The sequence below is a fragment of the Puma concolor genome, chromosome C2 (genome assembly GCF_028749965.1).
Source record: "Puma concolor isolate L17-30 chromosome C2, mPumCon1.1.hap2, whole genome shotgun sequence".
NCBI lineage: Eukaryota > Metazoa > Chordata > Mammalia > Carnivora > Felidae > Puma > Puma concolor.
This window is the reverse complement of record NC_141675.1, coordinates 294,628-316,942: the sequence shown is the minus strand read 5'-3', so window position 1 is coordinate 316,942 and position 22,315 is coordinate 294,628. Positions and strand designations below refer to the sequence as shown.

At 39.0% G+C, this 22,315-nt stretch overlaps 1 protein-coding gene across 1 annotated transcript in view; it reads left to right on the top strand.

Moving 5' to 3' along the window:
* Positions 1-15,509, top strand: part of TCAIM (T cell activation inhibitor, mitochondrial) — a 74,841-nt gene extending 59,332 nt beyond the window's left edge. Inside the window, exon 10 of the mRNA XM_086720269.1 lies at positions 14,428-15,509. Coding sequence (XP_086576395.1) covers positions 14,428-14,440 — 13 coding nt within the window. The 3' untranslated portion in view covers positions 14,441-15,509. The remainder of the gene's footprint in view (positions 1-14,427) is intronic.
* Positions 15,510-22,315: the final 6,806 nt, after the last annotated feature.

The window sequence follows — 22,315 nt, the reverse complement described above, 5'->3', positions numbered from 1 at the left end:
CTTCTATTTCCTTTAGGTGTGCTGTTAGATTTTGTATTTGGGATTTTTCTTGTTTCTTGAGATAGGCCTGGATTGCAATGTATTTTCCTCTCAGGACTGCCTTCGCTGCATCCCAAAGCGTTTGGATTGTTGTATTTTCATTTTTGTTTGTTTCCATATATTTTTTAGTTTCTTCTCTAATTGCCTGGTTGACCCACTCATTCTTTAGTAGGGTGTTCTTTAACCTCCATGCTTTTGGAGGTTTTCCAGACTTTTTCCTGTGGTTGATTTCAAGCTTCATAGCATTGTGGTCTGAAAGTATGCATGGTATGATTTCAAATCTTGTATACTTACGAAGGGCTGTTTTGTGACCCAGTATGTGATCTATCTTGGAGAATGTTCCATGTGCACTCGAGAAGAAAGTATATTCTGTTGCTTTGGGATGCAGAGTTCTAAATATATCTGTCAAGTCCATCTGATCCAATGTATCATTCAGGGCCCTTGTTTCTTTATTGACCATGTGTCTACATGATCTGTCCATTTCTGTAAGTGTAGTGTTAAAGTCCCCTGCAATTACCACATTCTTATCCATAAGGTTGCTTATGTTTGTGAGTAATTGTTTTATATATTTGGGGGCTCCCGTATTCGGCGCATAGACATTTATAATTGTTAGCTCTTCCTGATGGATAGACCCTGTAATTATTATATAATGCCCTTCTTCATCTCTTGTTACAGCCTTTAATTTAAAGTCTAGTTTGTCTGATATAAGTATGGCTGCTCCAGCTTTCTATTGACTTCCAGTAGCATGATAAATAGTTCTCCATCCCCTCACTTTCAATATGAAGGTGTCCTCAGGTCTAAAATGAGTCTCTTGTAGACAGCAAATAGATGGGTCTTGTTTTTTTATCCATTCTGATACCTATGTCTTTTGGTTGGCGCATTTAGTCCATTTACATTCAGTGTTATTATAGAAAGATATGGGTTTAGAGTCATTGTGATGTCTGTAGGTTTCATGCTTGCAGTGATGTCTCTGGTACTTTGTCTCACAGGATCCCCCTTAGGATCTCTTGTAGGGCTGGTTTAGTGGTGGTGAATTCCTTCAGTTTTTGTTTGTTTGAAAGACCTTTATCTCTCCTTCTCTTCTGGATGACAGACTTGCTGGATAAAGGATTCTTGGCTGCATATTTTTTTCTGTTCATCACATTGATGATTTCCTGTCATTCCTTCCTGGCCTGCCAAGTTTCAGTAGAGAAATCAGTCACGAGTCTTATAGGTCTCCCTTTATAAGTTAGAGCCTGTTTATCTCTAGCTGTTTTCAGAATTTTCTCATCATTGTATTTTGCCAGTTTCACTATGATATGTCGTGCAGAAGATCGATTCAAGTTACGTCTGAAGGGAGTTCTCTGTGTCTCTTGGATTTCAATGTCTTTTTCCTTCCCCAGATCAGGGAGGTTCTCAGCTATGATTCCTTCAAGTACACCTTCAGCACCTTTCCTTCTCTCTTCCTCCTCTGGAATACCAATTTTGCATAGATTATTTCTCTTTAGTGCATCACTTCTCTAATTTTCCCCTCATACTCCTGGATTTTTTTATCTGTCTTTTTCTTAGCTTCCTCTTTTTCCATAATTTTATCTTCTAGTTCACCTATTCTCTCTTCTGCCTCTTCAGTCCGAGCCGTGGTTGTTTCCATTTTATTTTGCAGCTCACTTATAGCATTTTTTAGCTCCTCCTGACTGTTCCTTAGTCCCTTGATCTCTGTAGCAAGAGATTCTCTGCTGTCCTGTATACTGTTTTCAAGCCCAACGATTAATTTTATGACTATTATTCTAAATTCACTTTCTGTTATATTGTTTAAATCCTTTTAGATCAGTTCATTAGCTGTTGTTATTTCCTGGAGATTCTTTTGAGGGGAATTCTTCCGATTCGTCATTTTGGATAGTTTCTGGAGTTGTGCGGAACTGCAGGGCACTTCCCCTGTACTGTCTTGAATAACTTCCGTTGGTGGGCGGGGCCACAGTCAGCCCTGATGTCTGCCTCCAGCCCACCGCTGGGGCCACAGTCAGACTGGTGTGTGCCTTCTCTTCCCCTCTCCTAGGGGCGGGATTCACTGTGGGGTGGCATGGCCCGTCTGGGCTACTTGCACACTGCCAGGCTTGTGGTGCTGGGGATCTGGCGTATTAGCTGGGGCGGATCCGCAAGGTGCACAGGGGCAGGAGGGACAGGCTCAGTTCGCTTATCCTTCGGAGATCCTGTAGGGAGGGGCCCTGCAGCACCGGGTGGGAGTCAGACCCGCTGGAGGGAGGGATCTGCAGAAGCACAGCGTTGGGTGTTTGCGCAGTGCAAGCAAGTTCCCTGGCAGGAACCGGTTCCCTTTGGGATTTTGGCTGGGGGATGGGCAAGGGAGATGGCACTGGCGAGCGCCTTTGTTCCCCGCCAAGCTGAGCTCTGTCGTCTGGGGCTCAACAACTCTCCCTCCCGCTGTCCTCCAGCGCTCCCACTCTCCAAGCAGAGCTGTTAGCTTATAACTTTCCAAGTGTCAAGTCCTGCTTGCTGTCGGAACACACTCTGTCTGGCACCTCCACTTTTGCAAGCCAGACTCGGGGGCTCTGCTTGGCTGGCGGGCCGCCCCTCCACCCTGGCTCCCTCCCGCCAGTCAGTGTAGCGTGCAACCGCCTCTCTGGCCTTCCTACCCTCTTCTGTGGGCCTCTCGTCTACACTTGGCTCCAGAGAGTCCATTCTGCTAGTCCTCTGGTGGTTTTCTGGGTTATTTAGGTAGGTATAGGTGGAATCTAAGTGATCAGCAGGACGCGGTGAGCCCAGCATCCTCCTACACTGCCATCTTCCCTCAATCTTCCATGAAGGTTTTTTTTTAATTTTTTAAATTAATTTACTTATTTTGAGAGGGACAGAGAGAGAGAAAATCCCAAGCTGGCTCCAGGCTGTCAGCATAGAGCCTGATGCAAGACTCAATCCCACAAAACGTTGAGGTCATGACCTGATCTGAAATCAACAGTCTGATATTCAACCGAGCCACCCAGGAGCCCCAATGAATGTCTTTTTAAATGCATCAATTTTATAAATTACTTACAATACTACATTTCACAAAGTTTTGATGTGTTAAATTGTCATCTCCACATTTTTAACTAGTTTTAAAAACTTCAAGCAAATCAATTAATAAGTAATCTTTAAAGAATTATATATTTTCTTTTATATATATATATTCAAGTTAGTTAACATACAATGTAGTCTTGGCTTCAAGAGTAGAACCCAGTGATTCATCTCTTACATATGACACCCAGTGCTCATCCCAAAAAGTGCCCTCCTTAAAGCCCGTCACCCATTTAACCCATCTCCCCACTTACCCCCACCTTCAGCAACCCTCAATTTGTTCTCTGCATTTAAGAGTTTCTTATGGTTTGCCTCCCTCTCTGTTTTTATCTTACTTTTTCCTTCCCTAAGACCTATGTATTTTCTGAAAGAAAAAAAGATTTAGAAACACATTGATTATTGAACATGATTATTTGCATATTTGCATATATGTTTGGTTTTGCCTTCTCTGATTTTATTTTTTTTTTATTTATTTATTTTTTAACGTTTATTTATTTTTGAGACAGGGAGAGACAGCATGAATGGGGGGAGGGTCAGAGAGAGAGGGAGACACAGAATCTGAAACAGGCTCCAGGCTCTGAGCTGTCAGCACAGAGCCTGACGCGGGACTCAAACTCACGGACCGTGAGATTATGACCTGAGCCAAAGTCGGATGCCTAACCGACTGAGCCACCCAGGCGACCCTACCTTCTCTGATTTTAAAATAATGTAAGATAAATACTCAGAAATATATAGCTGTGTGATTTTTAACTCTTCATCCCCAAGTTTCTCTTTTCTCCCCCACATTTCTCATTAAAAAAAAAAAAAGATTGGTTACTCTAATTAACAATTGGTAGTTAATTGCACAGGATACGTAATAACAGAAAGATACAGGTATACAGATGTGATATTCTATTATTTCAAATGGTTGTTACATTTCATTCAACTGATAATTTTAGTATGATATATATATATATATATATGTTTCATTAATATACAATTAAGTTAATTATATTTTAAGCCATAGTTAGAAACTTTAACTTATTACCTGTGTATATATTTATACATCTGTGTATACTTAAATGCATACAAATAAAAGTAAGTTGATTGCTCCTTTATTATAATTTGTTACATAAATAATGTACCAAAAGAGTAAAATTAACACTTGGGTCTCTGATGGCTAATGTGTCAACTTGACTAGGCCCCTGATACTTAGCTAAATATTATTTCTGGATGCGTTGTGAAGGTGTTTCTGGATGAGATTAACATTTGAATCCCTAGACTGAGTGAAGCAGACTGCTATCCCCAATGTGGGTGGGCTTCATCCAATCAGTTGAAGGCCTGAATAGAATAAAAGTTCTACCTGATTGTCCTCAAGCTGGGACATTGGTCTCCTCCTGCCTTTGGCCTCTGACCTGGATGGCGGCTATACCATCAGCCCTCCCAGTACTGTATTTCTCAGCCTTCATAACCGTGTAAGCCAAGTCCTTATAATAACTCTCATAGATATAAACACACACATGTATTATATATACATCCTATTGATTCTATTTCTCTGAAGAACCCTAATACAGTCTCTCATGTAAAAGGGCTAAGGTTCTTGTTTGCTTTATTGACATACAAGTTGACAATATTACTTTAATTTCGAGTATACAACATAGTGAATCAACAATTCTATACATTACTCAGTACTCACTATGATAAGTAGTCACCATCTGTTACCATACAACGTTATTACAATAGTATTGACCATTCAGGTCCTCTGCCCAGTTTTTAATCAAGTTGTTTTTGGTTTCTTGTTTGTTTTTTTGTTTTGGTGTTGAATTGTATAAGTTCTTTATATATGTTGGATATTGACCCCTTATCAGATATATCATTTACAAATATCTTTTCCCATTCAATAGGTTGTCTTTTCATTTTGTTGATGGCTTTCTTTGTTGTGCAAAAGCTTTTTATTTTGGTATAGTCCAATAGTTTGTTTTTGTTTTTGTTTGTTTGTTTGTTTGTTTACTTTTGTTTCCCTGCCCCAAGGAGACATATCCAGAAAACTGTTGCTAAGGCCAATGTCCAAAAATTTACTGCCTATGTTTTCTTTTAGAAGTTTTATGGTTTCAGATCTTACATTCAGGTCTTCGATCCATGTTGAGTTTATTTTTGCCTATGGTGTAAGAAAGTGGTCCAATTTCATTCTTTTACATGTAGCTGTCCAGTTTCCCAAACACCATTTATTGAAGGGACCGTCTTTTCTCCACTGAATATTCTTGCCTCCTTTGACATAGATTAATTGACCATGTAATTGTAGGTTTATTTCTGGGCTTTATATTCTACTCCATTGATCTATGTGTCTTGTTTTATGGTGGTACCATACAGTTTTGATCACTATATCTTTGTGGTATACCTTGAAATCTGGGATTATGATACCTTCAGTTTTGTTCTTTCTCAAGATTGCTTTGGCTAATGTTTGGGGTCCTTTGTGTTTCCATACAAATTTTAGGATTATTTGTTCTAGTTCTGTGAAAAGTACTATTGGTATTTTGATAGGAATATCATTAAATCTGCTTGGGTGGTATAAACATTTTAACAATATTCTTCCAATCCATGGTAACAATATCTTTCCATTTGTTTGTGTTGTTTTCAATTTCTTTCATCAATGTCATCATTTTCAGTGTATAGGTCTTTCATCTCCCTGGCTAAATTTATTCCTGGGTATTTTATTCTTTTTGATGTGATTGTAAATGGCATCATTTTCTTAATTTCTCTTTCTGCTATTTCATTCTTAGCATATAGAAACACAATAATTTCTGTACATTAGTTTTGTATTCTGCACCATTACTGAATTCATTTATTAGTTCTTTAATTTTTTTAATGTTTAACTATTTTTGAGAAAGAGAGAGAGCAGGGTAGAGGCAGAGAGAGAGGGAGACACAGAATCTGAAGCAGGCTTCAGGCTCTGAGCTGTCAACACAGAGCCCAACGTGGGGCTCACACTCACAAACTGTGAGATCATGACTTGGGCTGAAGTAGGGTGCTTAACCGACTGAGCCACCCAGGCGCCCCCATTTATTAGTTCTAATAGTTGTTTGGTGGAATTTTTTTATTGTTTAAAGTACTAGAGGTTCCTCTTTGTTACCAAATTATTTGGTTAATTCTCAGTACTTTTAGCATATTCTTAAAATAATATCAATTCCCTTAGATACATCTGACCTTATTTTATTCATGTTTTTAAATGACATCATAGAAGCAAATTCATCTTTAAAATATAGAACTCACAAAAATTAAATTTAATTTAATTGCCCAGAAATTAAAGTTCATATGACTAAAATAATTGCCCTCGCCCAAGCATGCTAACTAGCACAAGCAAAGAAGTATGTATTTATACTGGTAGTAAAGGTGCTTTCATCCATGAATTGCCTTGGACAACCCATTGTGAAAGCAAAGCTCTATAATTCTCTATGATTGGCTGGGAGCCTTGATGTCATAAAGGCCAAGTGCTGGTGCCAGAGAATAAAAGGAGGGGGCTGTGGAGTTGAAAGAGTACTGCAGGTCTTCTGCCACTCCTCCTCTTTGTGCTTCCCTTTGCAGCCATCCTTCTCCCAAACCCACTGACCATGGCCTTAGAACTGTCACAGCGTTCTAGTCACGGACCCAAACACTTCCCACAGCTAACCCACATTCCCCACCCAGCATCAATTTCCAAAACAGTGCTCAGACCACAAAAACTATTTTGACTTAGAAGATAAGGGCTGTCAGATGTCACTGGAAAAGATCATCACTTCATACCTTATAAAAGAAATAGAACCCACAAATTCACAGGAAATGGCCCTTGGCAAATGCGTGTTGGTTATTTAGAGCAAGAATGGATGACTTGGAGAAATGCAGTGTGTTTCTTACTGAAGTTCTAATCAAACCTAAAAATTAAATTGGGGCAGCTTATGAGATCTCTCATATTCCTGGAAAAGTTTTTAAAGTCTCTGAGAAAGCTTGTACCCCTATGGAGCATAGGCTAGTTCACTGAAGCTCATGGAGCATGAGGTTTCTTGGAACCAATGTGTGCGAAGAGAATTCCCCACCATTGACCACTGATGGAGAACTCACCTAGGCTTTCTCTCCTCTCCTTTAGATGATAAGTCAGTTGAGGTCAAGGAATAAGCTTTTACCTACATTTATATGGGTAAATGAAGTCACTGCACAAATTACCTACCTTACATAGAAGATAAATCCTCCCACACCATCTCCTGCTTCTCTGCTGAGCATGAAATGTAGACCTCTATCTGGATGTGGGCTGAGAATGTGGCTCCTTCCTATCTCAGAGGCTCACCTTTTGTCTCTACACAGACACTGAGTCCAGTGTCTGCCTCCCTGAGAGAAAATAGCCTAAGAAGCCCTAGTTGGTCTCCACCAGGCACTGGGCAGGTGCTCACTGCTATCAAGAGCCCTCCTTCATTAGCAGAACCAGGCGTTCTGCTCTCTCCATTCTCAGGCTCCCCCACTGTGCTGGCCACTGGCATCATTTCCCTCCCCCCAGGGCACTCTCCTAGAACAAGGGCTTTCCTACTTTTATGATTTGTCCACAAAGGTAACATCCTTCAGCCTCCAGAAAATGGTCTTCCAGGCTGTTTGCATTACTCACAGGACCTCACAGGGTCCTCAGAGGCTTTCAGTCTGACTCAAATCATGACTTGGTTTGTCTTTTAAAATGTCTCAGAGTCTAATGTTGAAGTCTTTCTCGAATATTTACTATTTTCCATATATGTATGTGTAATTATTGTAAATAAATTCTTTTGTTTTAATTTTTTTATTTTTTAAAATTTACATCCAAATTAGTTAGCATATACTGCAATGATTTCAGGAGTAGATTCCTTAATGCCCCTTACCCATTTAGCCCATCCCCCCTCCCACAACCCCTCCAGCAACCCTCAGTTTGTTTTCAATATTTATGAGTCTCTTCTGTTTTGTCCCCCTCCCTATTTTTATATTATTTTTGTTTCCCTTCCCTTATGTTCATCGGTTTTGTCTCTTAAAGTCCTCATATGAGTGAAGTCATATGATTTTTGTCTTTCTCTGACTAATTTCACTTAGCATAATACCCTCCAGTTCCATCCACGTAGTTGCAAATGGCAAGATTTCATTCTTTTTGATTGCTGAGTAATACTCCATTGTATGTATATACCACATCTTCTTTATTCATTCATCCATAGATGGACATTTGGGCTCTTTCCATACTTTGGCTATTGTTGATAGTGCGGCTATAAACATGGGAGTGCATGTGTCCCTTCGAAATAGCACACTTGTATCCCTTGGATAAATGCCTAGTAGTGCAATTACTGGCTCATAGGGTCGTTCTATTTTTAGTTTTTTGAGGAACCTCCATACTGTTTTCCAGAGTGGCTGCACCAGCTTGCATTGCCACCAACAATGCAAAAGAGATCCTCTTTCTCCATATCCTTGCCAACATCTGTTGTTGCCTGAATTGTTAATGTTAGCCATTCTGACAGGTGTAAGGTGGTATCTCATTGTTGTTTTGATTTATATTTCCCTGATGATGAGTGATGTTGAGCATTTTTTCATGTATAAGTTGGCCATCTGGGTGTCTTCTTTGGAGAAATGTCTATTCATGTCTTTTGCCCATTTCTTCACTGGATTATTTGTTTTTTGGGTGTTGAGTTTGATAAGTCCTGTATAGATTTTGGATACTAACCCTTTATCTGATATGTCATTTGCAAATATCTTCTCCCATTCTTTCAGTTGCCTTTTAGTTTTGTTGATTGTTTCCTTCACTGTGCAGAAACTTTGTATTTTGATGAGGTCCCAGTAGTTCATTTTTGCTTTTGTTTCCCTTGCTTCCAGAGACGTGTTGAGTAAGAAGTTGCTGTGGCCAAGATCAAAGAGGTTTTTGCCTGCTTTCTCCTCGAGGATTTTGGTGGATTCCTTTCTTACATTGAGTCTTGCATGCATTTTGAGTTTATTTTTGTGTATGGTGTAAGAAAGTGGTCCAGGTTCATTCTTCTGCATGTCGCTGTCCAGTTTTCCCAGCACCACTTGCTGAAGAGACTGTCTTTATTCCATTGGATATTCTTTCCTGCTTTGTCAAAGATTAGTTGGAAGGGGCGCCTGGGTGGCGCAGTCGGTTAAGCGTCCGACTTCAGCCATGTCACAATCTCGCGGTCCGTGAGTTCGAGCCCCGCGTCAGGCTCTGGGCTGATGGCTCGGAGCCTGGAGCCTCTTTCCGATTCTGTGTCTCCCTCTCTCTCTGCCCCTCCCCTGTTCATGCTCTGTCTCTCTCTGTCCCAAAAATAAATAAAAATGTTGAAAAAAAAATTAAAAAAAAAAAAAAAAAAAAGATTAGTTGGCCATACATTTGTGGGTCCATTTCCTGGTTCTCTATTCTGTTCCATTGATCTGAACGTCTGCTCTTGTGCCACTACCATACTGTCTTGATGATTTCAGCTTTGTAGTATAGCTTGAAGTCCGGGATTGTGATGCCTCCTGCTTTGGTTTTCTTTTCAAGATTGCTCTGGCTCTTCGGGGTCTTTTCTGGTTCCATACAAATTTTAGGATTATTTGTTCTAGCTCTGTGAAGAATGCTGGTGTTACTTTGATAGGGATTGCATTGAATATGTAGATTGCTTTGGGTAGTATCGACATTTTAACAATATTTGTTCTTCCTATCCAGAAGCATGAAATCTTTTTCCATTTTTTGTGTCTTCTTCAGTTTCTTTCATAAGCTTTCTATAGTTTTCAGTGTATAGATTTTTCACCTCTTTGGTTAGATTTATTCCTAGGTATTTTATGTTTTTTTGTGCAATTGTAAATGGGACCAATTCCTTGATTTCTCTTTCTGTTGCTTCATTGTTGGTGTATAGGAATGCAACTGATTTCTGTGCATTGATTTTATATCCTGCGACTTTGCTGAATTCATGAATTAGTTCTAGCAGTTTTTTGGTGACATCTTTTGGGTTTTCCATATAGAGTATCATGTCGTCTGTGAAGAGTGAAAGTTTGACCTCCTCCTGGCCGATTTGGATGCCTTTTATTTCTTTGTGTTGTCTGATTGCAGAGGCTAAGACTTCCAATACTATGTTGAATAAAGTGGTGAGAGTGGACATACCTGTCTCATTCCTGATCTTAGGGGGAAAGCTCTCAGTTTTTCCCCATTGAGGATATTAGCATTGGGTCGTTTATATATGGCTTTTATGATCTTGAGGTATGATCCTTCTATCCCTACTTTCTTGAGGGTTTTTATAAAGAAAGGATGCTGTATTTTGTCAAATGCTTTCTCTGCATCTATTGAGAGGATCATATGGTTCTTGTCCTTTCTTTTATTGATGTGATGAATCACGTTGTTTTGCAGATATTGAACCAGTCCTGCATCCCAGGTATAAATCCCACTTGGTCGTGGTGAATACTTTTTTTAATGTATTGTTGGATCCGGTTGGCTAATATCCTGTTGAGGGTTTTTGCATCCATGTTCATCAGGGAAATTGGTCTATCATTCTCCTTTTTAGTGGGGTCTCTGTCTGGTTTTGGAATCAAGGTAATTCTGGCTTCATAGAAAGAGTTTGGAAGTTTTCCTTCTATTTCTATTTTTTTGAAAACCTTCAAGAGAATAAGTGTTTACTCTTCCTTAAATGTTTGGTGGAATTCCCCAGGAAAGCCATCTTGTCTTGGCTCTTGTTTTTTTTGGCAGATTTTTGATTACTAATTCAATTTCCTTGCTGGTTACGGGTCTGTTCAAATTTTCTATTTCTTCCTGTTTCAGTTTTGGTAGTGTATATACTTCTATGAATTTGTCCATTTCTTCCAGATTGCCCATTTTATTGGCATATAATGGCTCATAATATTCTCTTATTATTGTTTTTATTTCTGTTGTGTTGGTTGTGATCTCTCCTCTTTCATTCTTGATTGTATTTATTTGGGTTCTTTCCTTTTTCTTCTTGATAAAACTGGCTAGTCGTTTATCAATTTTGTTAATTCTTTCAAAGAACCAACTTCTGGTTTCATTGATCTGTTCTACTGGTTTTTTTTTTTTTTGTTTCAATAGCATTAATTTCTGCTCTAATCTTTATTATTTCCTGTCTTCCACTGGTTTTGGGTTTTATTTGCTGTTCTTTTTCCAGCCCCTTAAGGCATAAGGTTAGGTTGTGTATCTGAGACCTTTTTTCCTTCTTTAGGAAGGCCTGGAATGCTATATATTTCCCTTTTATGACCACCTCTGCTGCATCCCAGAGGTTTTGGGCTGTGCTGTTATCATTTTCATTGGCTTCCGTATACTTTTTAATTTCCTCTTTAACTGCTTGGTTAGCCCATTCATTCTTTAGTAGGATGTTCTTCAGTCTCCAAGTATTTGTTACCTTTCCAAATTTTTTCTTGTAGTTGATTTCAAGTTTCATAGCATTGTGGTCTGAAAATATGCATGGTATGATCTTGATCTTTTTATACTTACTTGGGGCTGATTTGTGTCCCAGTATATGGTCTATTCTGGAGAACGTTCCATGTACGCTGGAGAAGAATGTATATTCTGGTGCTTTAGGATGAAATGATCTGAATATATCTGTTAAGTCCATCTGGTCCAGTGTGTCATTCATAGCCATTGTTTTCTTGTTGATTTTTTTGTTAAATGATCTGTCCATTGCTGTGAGTGTGGTGTTGAAGTCTCCTACTATTATGGTATTACTATCAATGAGTTTCTTTATGTTTGTGATTAATTGATTTGTATATTTGGGTGTTTCCCCATTTGGCACATAAATGTTTACAATTGTTAGGTCTTCTTGGTCTATAGACCCCTTGATTATGATATAATGCCCTTCTGCATCCCTTGATACAGTATTTATTTTAAAGTCTAGATTGTCTGATATAAGTATGGTTACTCCAGCTTTCTTTTGTTGACCATTAGCATGATAGATGGTTCTACATCCCCTTATTTTCAATCTGAAGAAGTCTTTAGGTCTAAAGTGTGTCTCTTGTAAACAGCATATAGGTGGATCTTGTTTTCTTATCCATTCTGTTACCCTATGTCTTTGATTGGAGCATTGAGTCCATTAACGTTTAGAGTGAGTATTGAAAGATATGAATTTATTGCCATTATGATGCTTGTCTTGTAGAGTTGGAGTTTCTGGTGCTGTTCTCTGGTCCTTTCTAATCTTTTGGTGCTTTTGGTATTTATTTACATATATATTTTTTTATTTACATATATATAAATACACATATACATATACACATATATATACGTATATGTGTGTACATATATACATATGTATACATACATGTATATGTACACACATACATATATACATACATATGCACATACATATATGTGTATATGTACATATATGTGTATATATGTGTGTGTACATACATATGTGCATATATACATACATATATATGTATATATATATACATATATATTTTTTATTTACATATTTTTTTTTTCATCTTTTCTTCCCTCAGAAAGTACCCCTTAAAATTTCTTGCAGGGCTGGTATAGTGGTTTGTGACTCCTTTAATTTTTGTTTGGGAAACTTTTTATCTCTCCTTCTATTTTGAATGACAGTCTTGCTGGATAAAGAATTCTTGGCTGCACATTTTTCTGATTCAGCACACTGAATATATCCCACCACTCCCTTCTGGCCTGCCAAGTTTCTGTGGATAGGTCTGCTGCAAACCTGATATGTCTTCCCTTGTAGGTTAGGGACTTTTTTTCCCTTGTTGCTTTCATGATTCTCTCCTTGCCTGAGTATTTTGTGAATTTGACTATGATATGTCTTGTTGATGGTCGGTTTTTGTTGAATCTAATGGGGGTCCTCTGTGCTTCCTGGATTTTGATGTCTTTCCCCAGGTTAGGAAAGTTTTCCACTATGATTTGCTCACATAACTATTCTACCCCTATTTTTCTCTCTTCCTCTTCTGGGACCCCTGTGATTCTGATGTTCCTTTTTAATGAGTCACTGATTTCTCTAATTCTTAAATCATGCTCTTTTGCCTTAGTCCCCCCCTTTTTTTCTGCTTCATTATTCTTTATAAGTTTGTCCTCTATATTGCTGATTCTCTGTTCTGCATTGTCCATTCTTGCCACCGCTGCATCCATCTGTGATTGCAGCTCAGTTATAGCATTTTTAATTTCATTCTGGCTATTTTTTACTTCTTTTATCTCTGCAGAAAGGGATTCTAATCTATTTTCGACTCCAGCTAGTATTCTTATTATCATGATTCTAAATTCTGGTTCAGACATCTTGCTTGTATCTGTGTTGGTTAAATCCCTGGCTGTCATTTCTTCATGCTCTTTCTTTTGGGGTGAATTCCTTAGTTTTGTCATTTTGAAGGGAGAAAAGGAATTAATGAGGTAGAAAAATTGAAATAAAAAAATTAAAATTAAAAAAATATTGAAATTAAAAATTAAACACACACACACACACACACACACACAAAGCTAATAGATGATGCTAGATCCTAGGTGTGTTTTGGTCTGGGTGTTGAACGTGGTTTGACAGATTAGAGAAAAAAATGGGGGGAGGAAATCGTTTGAGAATTTGGAAAAATGAATACACTGAAGTAGACTAAAATGAGATGATGGGGGTAAAATAGAATTTGAAAAATATACACAAAAGTAAAGAATGTAGTAGAAAAAATTAAAGAAAATATTTTTAATAAAAATTAAAAATAAATATCAATTTTTTCATTTTCTGTATTTAAGAAAAAAGGAAATAAATGAACAAGAGAAAAAGATAAAAAAGAAAAGAAAAAAATCATTTGAAAATTTGAAAAGTGAATACACTCTAGTAGACTAAAATAAAATGATGGAAGTAAAATAGAATTTGAAAAAACTTACCAAACAACAAAAAATATAGTAATAAAAATTAAATAAACATTTTTAATAGAAATTGAAAGTAAAAATAAAGTTTTTTTCTTTCTGTATTCAAGAAAAGGAAAAGAAATGAAAAAGGAAAAAAGAAAAAGAAAGAAAAAAAGGAAATTGAGAATTTGAAAAGGTGAGTACACTGAAGTAGGCTAAAATAAAATGATGGAAGTAAAGTAGAATTTGAAAAAATTTATACAAAAGTAAAAAGTACAGTAATAAAAATTAAAGAAAGATATTTTTAATAAAAATTGAAAATAAAAATGAATGTTTTCTCTTTATGTATACAAGAAAAAGAAAAGAATTGTAAAAGAGAAAAAGGAAAAAGAAAAAAGAAAGAAAATCGAATAGATGAATCTGCTAACAGATTGAAGTAGGACTGAAATTGCTTCGTTTTCCCCTAGAAGTCAGTCTAGCTCTTTATCGTCCATAAATTAAGTCGGCGGTGAGACTTGTGTTCTTGAACAGTGAAGTTGGTCCAGTTGGGTAACAGCTCTGCTCTCCACTAGGTGGCGCTGCTAGCCTACTGGGATGGATTGTTGTGGGACTCATAGGTGCGTATGCGCATGCGTGGCAGCAATGAAAATGGCGCCACCCAGCTCCCCAGTCTGTTCTCCTGGATCAGCAAGTGCGCATCCGTCCTCTGTCTTCAGCTCTCATCCACTCCCTGCTTCTTCACTCTCCGTGACCAGGCCCCAGGCAGCACCTCTCCCCCGAGTTTTGTCTCAGATGCGGCTGTTTTCCCCGGCCCCCTACTTCCAAAGTACTTTGGCTTTGACCCGTTCCACCCCTCTGTGGGAGGGTCTCACCGAGGAATGGCTGAATGAGCAATGGCCGAATGTCAGCTGCACCCAGGAACTCCTGCTGGACACTGTTGTTGCCTATGCCTTGCCGATGCCCTGAGACTGCAGCCAGGTGCCAGCCCATCCCAGATGTTTGTGAGACAGTGTAGCAGCAGTGTCTCAGGGATTATGGAAAATCACAACCCACATCTGGCACCAGCTTCACCCTTAACAACCTTGACCCAGCACCAGCTAACGTGGCCGCCTTCCGGGGTCTGCTGGGACCAGGTGGCTTCAACAGTCTCTACCAAATGTCCTTCCAGCAGTGGAACCACTTTTCCCCTTGTGGCCCTAGAACCTCCTGGACCCCACTCTGTTCCTGGGGATTCGCCCTTCCCATCAAAGCACCGCCAAGTATCGAGCTGCAGAGTTGCGGCCTTTGCGCTCCCCTTGTTTACAGTCTTAATGGAATTCAAACCCTCTCCTTTCTCCTTTCTCCCTTTTTAGTTTCATCTCTGTGGCTATTTCCAGTTTTCCACTTTCTCTCCAGCTGCTTTTGGGGAAGGGTGATTCTTCCCTCCTCCCCAGTCTTCATCCTCCCTCTGCCCGCAAAAGCAGTTCCCTACCTTTTGGGACTTCTTGCTCCCAAAGTTCAGCTCTCCACACCGCGTGCCTGCTGAACTCTGTGGTTCAGGTTGTGCAGATTGTTGTGTTAATCTTCCAGTTTTCTAGGTGTGTAGGATGGTTCAGTGTTGGTCTGGTTGTATTTTATGGACATGAGACACAAATAAATTCATTTTAAAACAATACCAGTGTTTCATTCTTTGTGCTAATGTGCTTTTTCAATTTTAAAAACGAAAAAATATATATATCATTAGGAGTAAGAAGTTAATGGACAGATTAAACAAAATCAGACACAGATGGAAGCAGGGCTAAATTTGAACAAGACCTAAGTGCCATATTTCTTGAGTAGTAGAGAGGAGGAGAAAGAAAATTTGAATGACAACATACAGAGCAGAGAGAGAGAAACCTCTAGAACAGAACAGGAAGAGGTGGGGAGGCTACATCAAAGATAGAAAGCTGAGACTTCCTCCAAGTTGATGAAAGACAGAAATTCTCAGGGACCCCACTAAATCCCAAGATAAGTTACATAGTAGCAAAACCATGGAACACTAAAGATAACCTTGAAAGTGGCTAAAGAAAATAAATAACTGATGCCATCAATAATGATGGAGTTTAGTGGAATATCTTTAACATATGGGGAAAAAACCAGCCACCAGCTGGGATTTGTATGCTCAGCTAATCAAGAATTAGGGAAATATAAAGATTTTCAAGGTGAATTACTACAATCAGACCTAAAGAAATGTCTCAAATGGTGTTTTTTAACTTCAGTACTCCTGACATATTGGGCCAGAGGATTCCTTGGGGGTGTAGAGGGTGAGGGGAGGGGGGGCAGTGTGTTGTGCATGGTAGAATAATTAGCAGGACCCTGCCCTCCATCCACTAGATGTCACCCTCTTCCCAGTTGTCTCTAGACATTGAGAAATGTCCCCTTGAGGAGAAACACTGGTCTAAAGCATATTATTCAGGGGGGGGGGGGGAATGATGCCAGAGGAAACTATAACAAAGACATCAATGTCCATTCTCCACTTTTCCCTAATAATAGAAACCCTGGCTTTTAGCTAGGCAGATTGGGAAGCTGGTGCTTCAAGTAAAATGTTCAGCCAGGTTGCAGTCTGCTTTAATTTGGGGGTTAGAGCACAGTTTGACCACACGGGTGGCATTAGGAAAATGGTAACAAGAATCCAGAATGGTGGATTTCTTGGCTTTTTTCCAGCTGCTTTTAGCAAAGCCTTGTAAGAAAGATGGTCTCTGGCTGGAGTTATCCAGTATGCAAGGAGAGTTGTTAAGGACCCTGTATTATTAATGAAGGTAACTCCAACTGTGGCCTGCCATAACATGGGCAGTTGAATAATTTGGTTCCTTGCAAGTTTGAAAAAAATAACCACTCTGTACACTCAACCAAGACAGTTTTGAGCTATGGCTATGAAGAAGCAGGCAGCCTTTGCAGAAGATAACATTGGTGTTGTGAGTAAAGATGAGATTAAGTGTGCTGCTTTTTATAACAAATCTATCATATTGGCAAATGTGAAGAAATCTGGCAAAATCAAGCATTAACAAGAAGAACTGTTATGATTTGACGTTATTTCATAGTGTTGGACATAGATATTCCCAGTGAGCTAGGACAAAAACTGGAAAGAGCCCGGTGTCTGGATATCAGTTGTGTTATCATGCAGAATACCATAAAACAAACTAAAGCACAGTGGCATGTAGTGACATGCATAAAATGACAAACATAATTTTGAGCAAAAGATGCAAGACAAAATACTTTTTGACTCCATTTACAGAAGGTTAAAAAATGGACAGAAATTAATTATATTTAAAGATGTCTACCTCAGTAGTAAACAGTGTATAAAACAATAATAAAAATGTGTAGTTTGTGGGATAAAAACCAAACAAAATTAAAACAGACATTAACATAGAAAGTGTCTATATATACTGACCTTGAAGGAAGTCTATAACATATTGTCAATATTAAATGAAAAAAGGAAGTAGGAGAGATTTAAGCAATTCTGTCTTAGCATCTAATAATTTTTGCTCTATAAAATTTTGTGTAATAGTTGCTCATTTACAGTTTTTAATTGGATAATTTCTTTTCAAAAAAGAAAAAATTAAAGATGGAAAGTGAGTAGAGACAGTGTTTCAAAAAAATTGAGGTAGTTGGGGCGCCTGGGTGGCGCAGTCGGATAAGCGTCCAACTTCAGCCAGGTCACGATCTCGCGGTCCGTGAGTTCGAGCCCCGCGTCGGGCTCTGGGCTGATGGCTCAGAGCCTGGAGCCTGTTTCCGATTCTGTGTCTCCCTCTCTCTCTGCCCCTCCCCTGTTCATGCTCTGTCTCTCTCTGTCCCAAAAAATAAATGTTGAAAAAAAAAAATTTAAAAAAAAAAAAATTGAGGTAGTAATAACAATATCATATATGAATAGAGGTACAATGTAAGTATGTATATGGTATAAAATGCATGATATTTTCAGATAACAGAAATAGCATATAACTTCTACCATAGTATAGAGAAAAAAATGAATTTAAAGGCTTCAATAAATCCAAAACAAAAGTAGAAGAAGATGTATAAAGCAGGACAAATTAAAACTCAAAAGCACAATAAGGTTGTAGAAATTGATGAGGTTATGGAGTGGTGGTGAGGGGGATCTGGATCCAACATCTAAGAAAGAATTCTTGAGACATCTTTGGTGCAAAAAATGTGATTTTATTAAAGCATGGGGACAGGATCCATGGGCAGAAAGAGCTGCCCTGGGGTTTGTGAAGAGTGGCTGATTACATACTTGGGAGTCGAGGAAGGTAAGGCAAGAGGAAGTTTCCAGTGAGATTTTAATATGCTAACGAAGATTCCCAGGATCCTGGAGGCCTAGCTTATTGTGAAGCCAAGGTTGTTTTTCTCTCTAGCAAAGCATTAACATTAAGACAGTTGGGAGTTCCTGGAAGAATGTCATACTCTGCCAGACTCAAGTATTTGTCAATGGGCTGCAGGTTATAAGGAAATTTAATTTTATCTACCATTTCTTTCTGCCTTTGTTTCCCACATCATTCACCCCTGAACAATTTTGACCCTTAAATCTTTAAGGTTGCTGAGAGTGGAAGGTCTTACCTTCTGTAACCTCTTCCTGCTGAATAGGGGCATAGAGATGTCCCTACCTATGGGTCAACATTGGTCAGTTGGGGTATATATATATATGTAGGAGTTACCAAAGGCAGAAACAGTCAATCCAACGTATATGAACCTTCTTGAGTAGAAAGGATCATCTATCAGCTACAAGTTATGGCAGTGAAGAAAGGCCAGGCAGAAAGACACTGGAAAAGACAACAAAATAAGTTTAACATTATCGTGAGAAAAAGAAGCCTGAATAAAAGACCTTTGATAGTTGACCAAAATTTTCCTCAAGTCCTTCATTGTCGTTGGAAGAGGAATTTGAGGTGTTCCACAGGTTCATAGGAATAAGAAGGCATGTCATCGGGCATACTAGATTCCTGGGAAGAAGGAAATGTTTAATTCTTGATATATGAGTCCATGAGGAATGTCCTTCTAATTTACTGCAATGGGAGTACATAATATGACCCAGTAGGGACCCTGACATTTTGCAGTTAAATACCCCACTGTATTAGACTTCCAAACCTTTAAATAAACCTGGCCTCCTGAGTTTACATGGGGTTGCTAGTAACTGTCAGATCGGATTTAGGGAGGATACAGTTTGCATGTTTGTTACAGGAATACTCAGTGCCCAGGAAGGGACACGCACTCGGGGAATCAGAAAAGACTTTATTTCGCACCAGTGCCGCCCCCAGCTGAGTTATTCCAAAAGCTGAGCATCCGGCTTGCGTTTTACTGGTCTTTTATACATAAGTGCTTCCAGGCTGGGTGGGACTAGTACAGAGAAGCTTTTGTTTCCTGGCTGCTGGCTGATACAAGAGGCAAGCAAGATTGCAGAAGCCAAAAGCATGTAAAGGGATATCCAGCCTCGGACATCTTGGCTGGCCCTTTTTGTCTGCTTTTTACCAGGTTTCCTTCTCATATTCATTTAGAGATTTATGAATTAACCTGGTCTCATGTAATAATTTAGCAGAGCATTATAGTCTCCATCTATTGTTAACTCTACAAGTAAGAAAAGGCTTTTTGGAAGAATATTAGAAACCTTAATTTGGAGAGCCATAGCCAAATCAAAACTAAGTCATTTGTAAAACAAATCCAATTTTAACAAACTTGGCCTAATTATTTACATAAGCTCAGTAAGAATAGTGATTGATCATATAGATCTTTAAAATTTTTGCTTTGCTGGGACTTTTTCATAAGGAATCTCTGGATTGAACTTTTAGTAGTCTCTCCAGGCCAGAAGCCAAGCCAAGTACTTGCCATTACACATGCCTGAAATACCTGTAGATTTGGGTGAATTCCTCTTCTCAAGGTCCCCAAAATATCCTGAGGTTTGGCACTTGCCAGGAAGTGACAATTTTTACTCACCTAGTAAGGCTGCTGGGAACTCTGTAAGCAAGGTATCAGGCCAACATTTCCAAGGGGCTTTAATGGCTCATGCTTCATAAAGTCAACCTTAGTTCCTTAACGTTGTATAGCCATTTGAGTCTATGTATGTCTCTCAGATAATGACATTTCAGTCGATGCCTTGGTAAAATAAACAGTATTTCCAATGGTGTCCTCTTACAAGAACAGATGCTTATTGAACTTATGCAAATATCTGTAGTTGCCCTGAAAAAAAAGAATACTCAATGAGAGTTTTCTGAATTTCAGAGGGTTCAAGGAGAAAGTTAAATGCTTCAGTTTGTTCACAGAGGAATATTCTGTCACCTTTCTGTAAATCATAAATATCTTAAGAGAAATTTCCCTAATCTGGAAAAGCACACATTAGAGAACCAGAAATATTTTAACAAGAGTCACAAAAACTATAAATGACAAAAAGAGTAAAAAATGGACATAAAGATCTGATGAGAGTATAGCTGACAAGAAATCCGGTTATTTATGTGACATATAACACTTCAATAATCAGAATACCAAGTGATGGCCTTGTACCAATATATATTAAAGCTTCATGGGGCGCCTGGGTGGCTCAGTCGGTTAAGCGGCCGACTTTGGCTCAGGTCACGATCTCGCGGTCCGTGAGTTCGAGCCCCGCATTGGGCTCTGTGCTGACAGCTCAGAGCCTGGAGCCTGTTTCAGATTCTGTGTCTCCCTCTCTCTCTGACCCTCCCCTGTTCATGCTCTGTCTCTCTCTGTCTCAAAAATAAATAAACGTTAAAAAAAAAATTAAAAAAAAAAAGCTTCAGGAATTTCATATAATCTCTAGAATAGTTATAGCACTTACCCAAATATAATTTAAGACTTATTATTAGCAGTCTTAATCACAGTCTCCAACAGTCTTAATTACAGTTAGCAGAATTTTTAACTCTTAGAAATCTTAGTCTCCAGTGAAAACTAAGTAGTAACCAATTGTGGTCTGTCACACCAGAATTCTTTAGATGGCAAATTTATGGACACATTTAAGCACAAAGCATGTTTTCCAACACATTTAAATATCCTTAGTTTCTCTTCAATAAGAAGCCAAAAGACATAAACCTACTTTCAGTAATTCAATTCTTCACTACTACATTCTATTTGGAAAAGATCTAGATGTCCAGTGGATTCAATCCCATTTATCATGCAAGCAAAGCTTTAAAGTTTCATTACCAAAGAATGAAGGCTATCTTAACAATTACCCATGAAAACTTTGAGACAGAATTAACCATCATTTTAAGTCATCTTTTTGTTGACAAATTGCAGAGATAATATGAGCTTATTTGACCTTCAGCAAACCTAGATAGTATAAAAGTTTCATATTTAATGCTAAAAACTCTAGGGGCACCTGGGTGGCTCAGTCGGTTGAGCGGCTGACTTCGGCTCAGGTCATGATCTCGCTGTCAGTGAGTTCGAGCCCCGCGTTGAGCTCTGTGCTGACGGCTCGGAGCCTGGAGCCTGTTTCAGATTCTGTGTCTCCCTCTCTCTGACCTTCCCCCGTTCATGCTCTGTCTCTCTCTGTCTCAAAAATAAATAAATGTTAAAAAAAAATAAAAAAAAAACTCTAAAGGCATGTCTATATTAATTAAACCCACAAACCTAAATTAGCTTAAACACAGAATATTTGCCACTTGCATCCACTTAAAAGTCAATCAATGTGTTCCCCATTGTCAATTCTTACCTGGGACACTTGTGGGGAAATCTGAAGTGGGTGGCCCAAGGGGGTTTTGCCTTTTAATCCTTGACAGTGAAGATAGAAGGAGGAGCCAATGGTGCCAGAGGCAAAGAGGATGGCATAAGAGCCAGTGATACAGGCTGCACCCAAGGTGGTGCAGAAACAGGGGAAGACCAAAGAGGCAAAGCACCGCCAGAAGGCAGAGAAAGAGGGTTCCTGGTTCTAAACCTTGTCAGCTTGGACAGATGAGCAGACACCATGTTTTTTCCACCAAAGTGGAAATATGCAGTCCATGTCAGGCCAGAGAAGACAGGGAACTTTTCTGAAACAAAGAGGGTTTTGGCAGCTGCTTGGGAATATTCCTTAAAGTCCCTGTCCTGAGATAGACTTACCAGAGACCATTGGTTCCAATTATAGACATTACCCTGGGAAAAGAATGAGGGAGAAGCCCCCACATATAGCTAGAGTAACCTGGGTCTACTAAGAGGAACAGTGCAAGAGAGTCTGCATCCCCTTCATTAGAGATGGCCTGTGTTTCCTCCAGCAACCTGGATTTATTTCAGGGAGACTTATTTAGACCACTATCATCCAATATATCAGGAGGAAGTTTACTAGCCAAACACATTTGAGCAAACACAGTCTGCAAGAGGCCCTTAGGTTGAGGTCCTGATTTAGAGACAAAAAGTCCTGGACATAGGGTATCTCTAACATTCTCCCTGTTTCTTGCAGGAGAGATCTAACTGATAGATCCTACTGAGGCCATGCAGTGCTTTAGGAGAGCACTTATTTCTTAAATTTTGCAA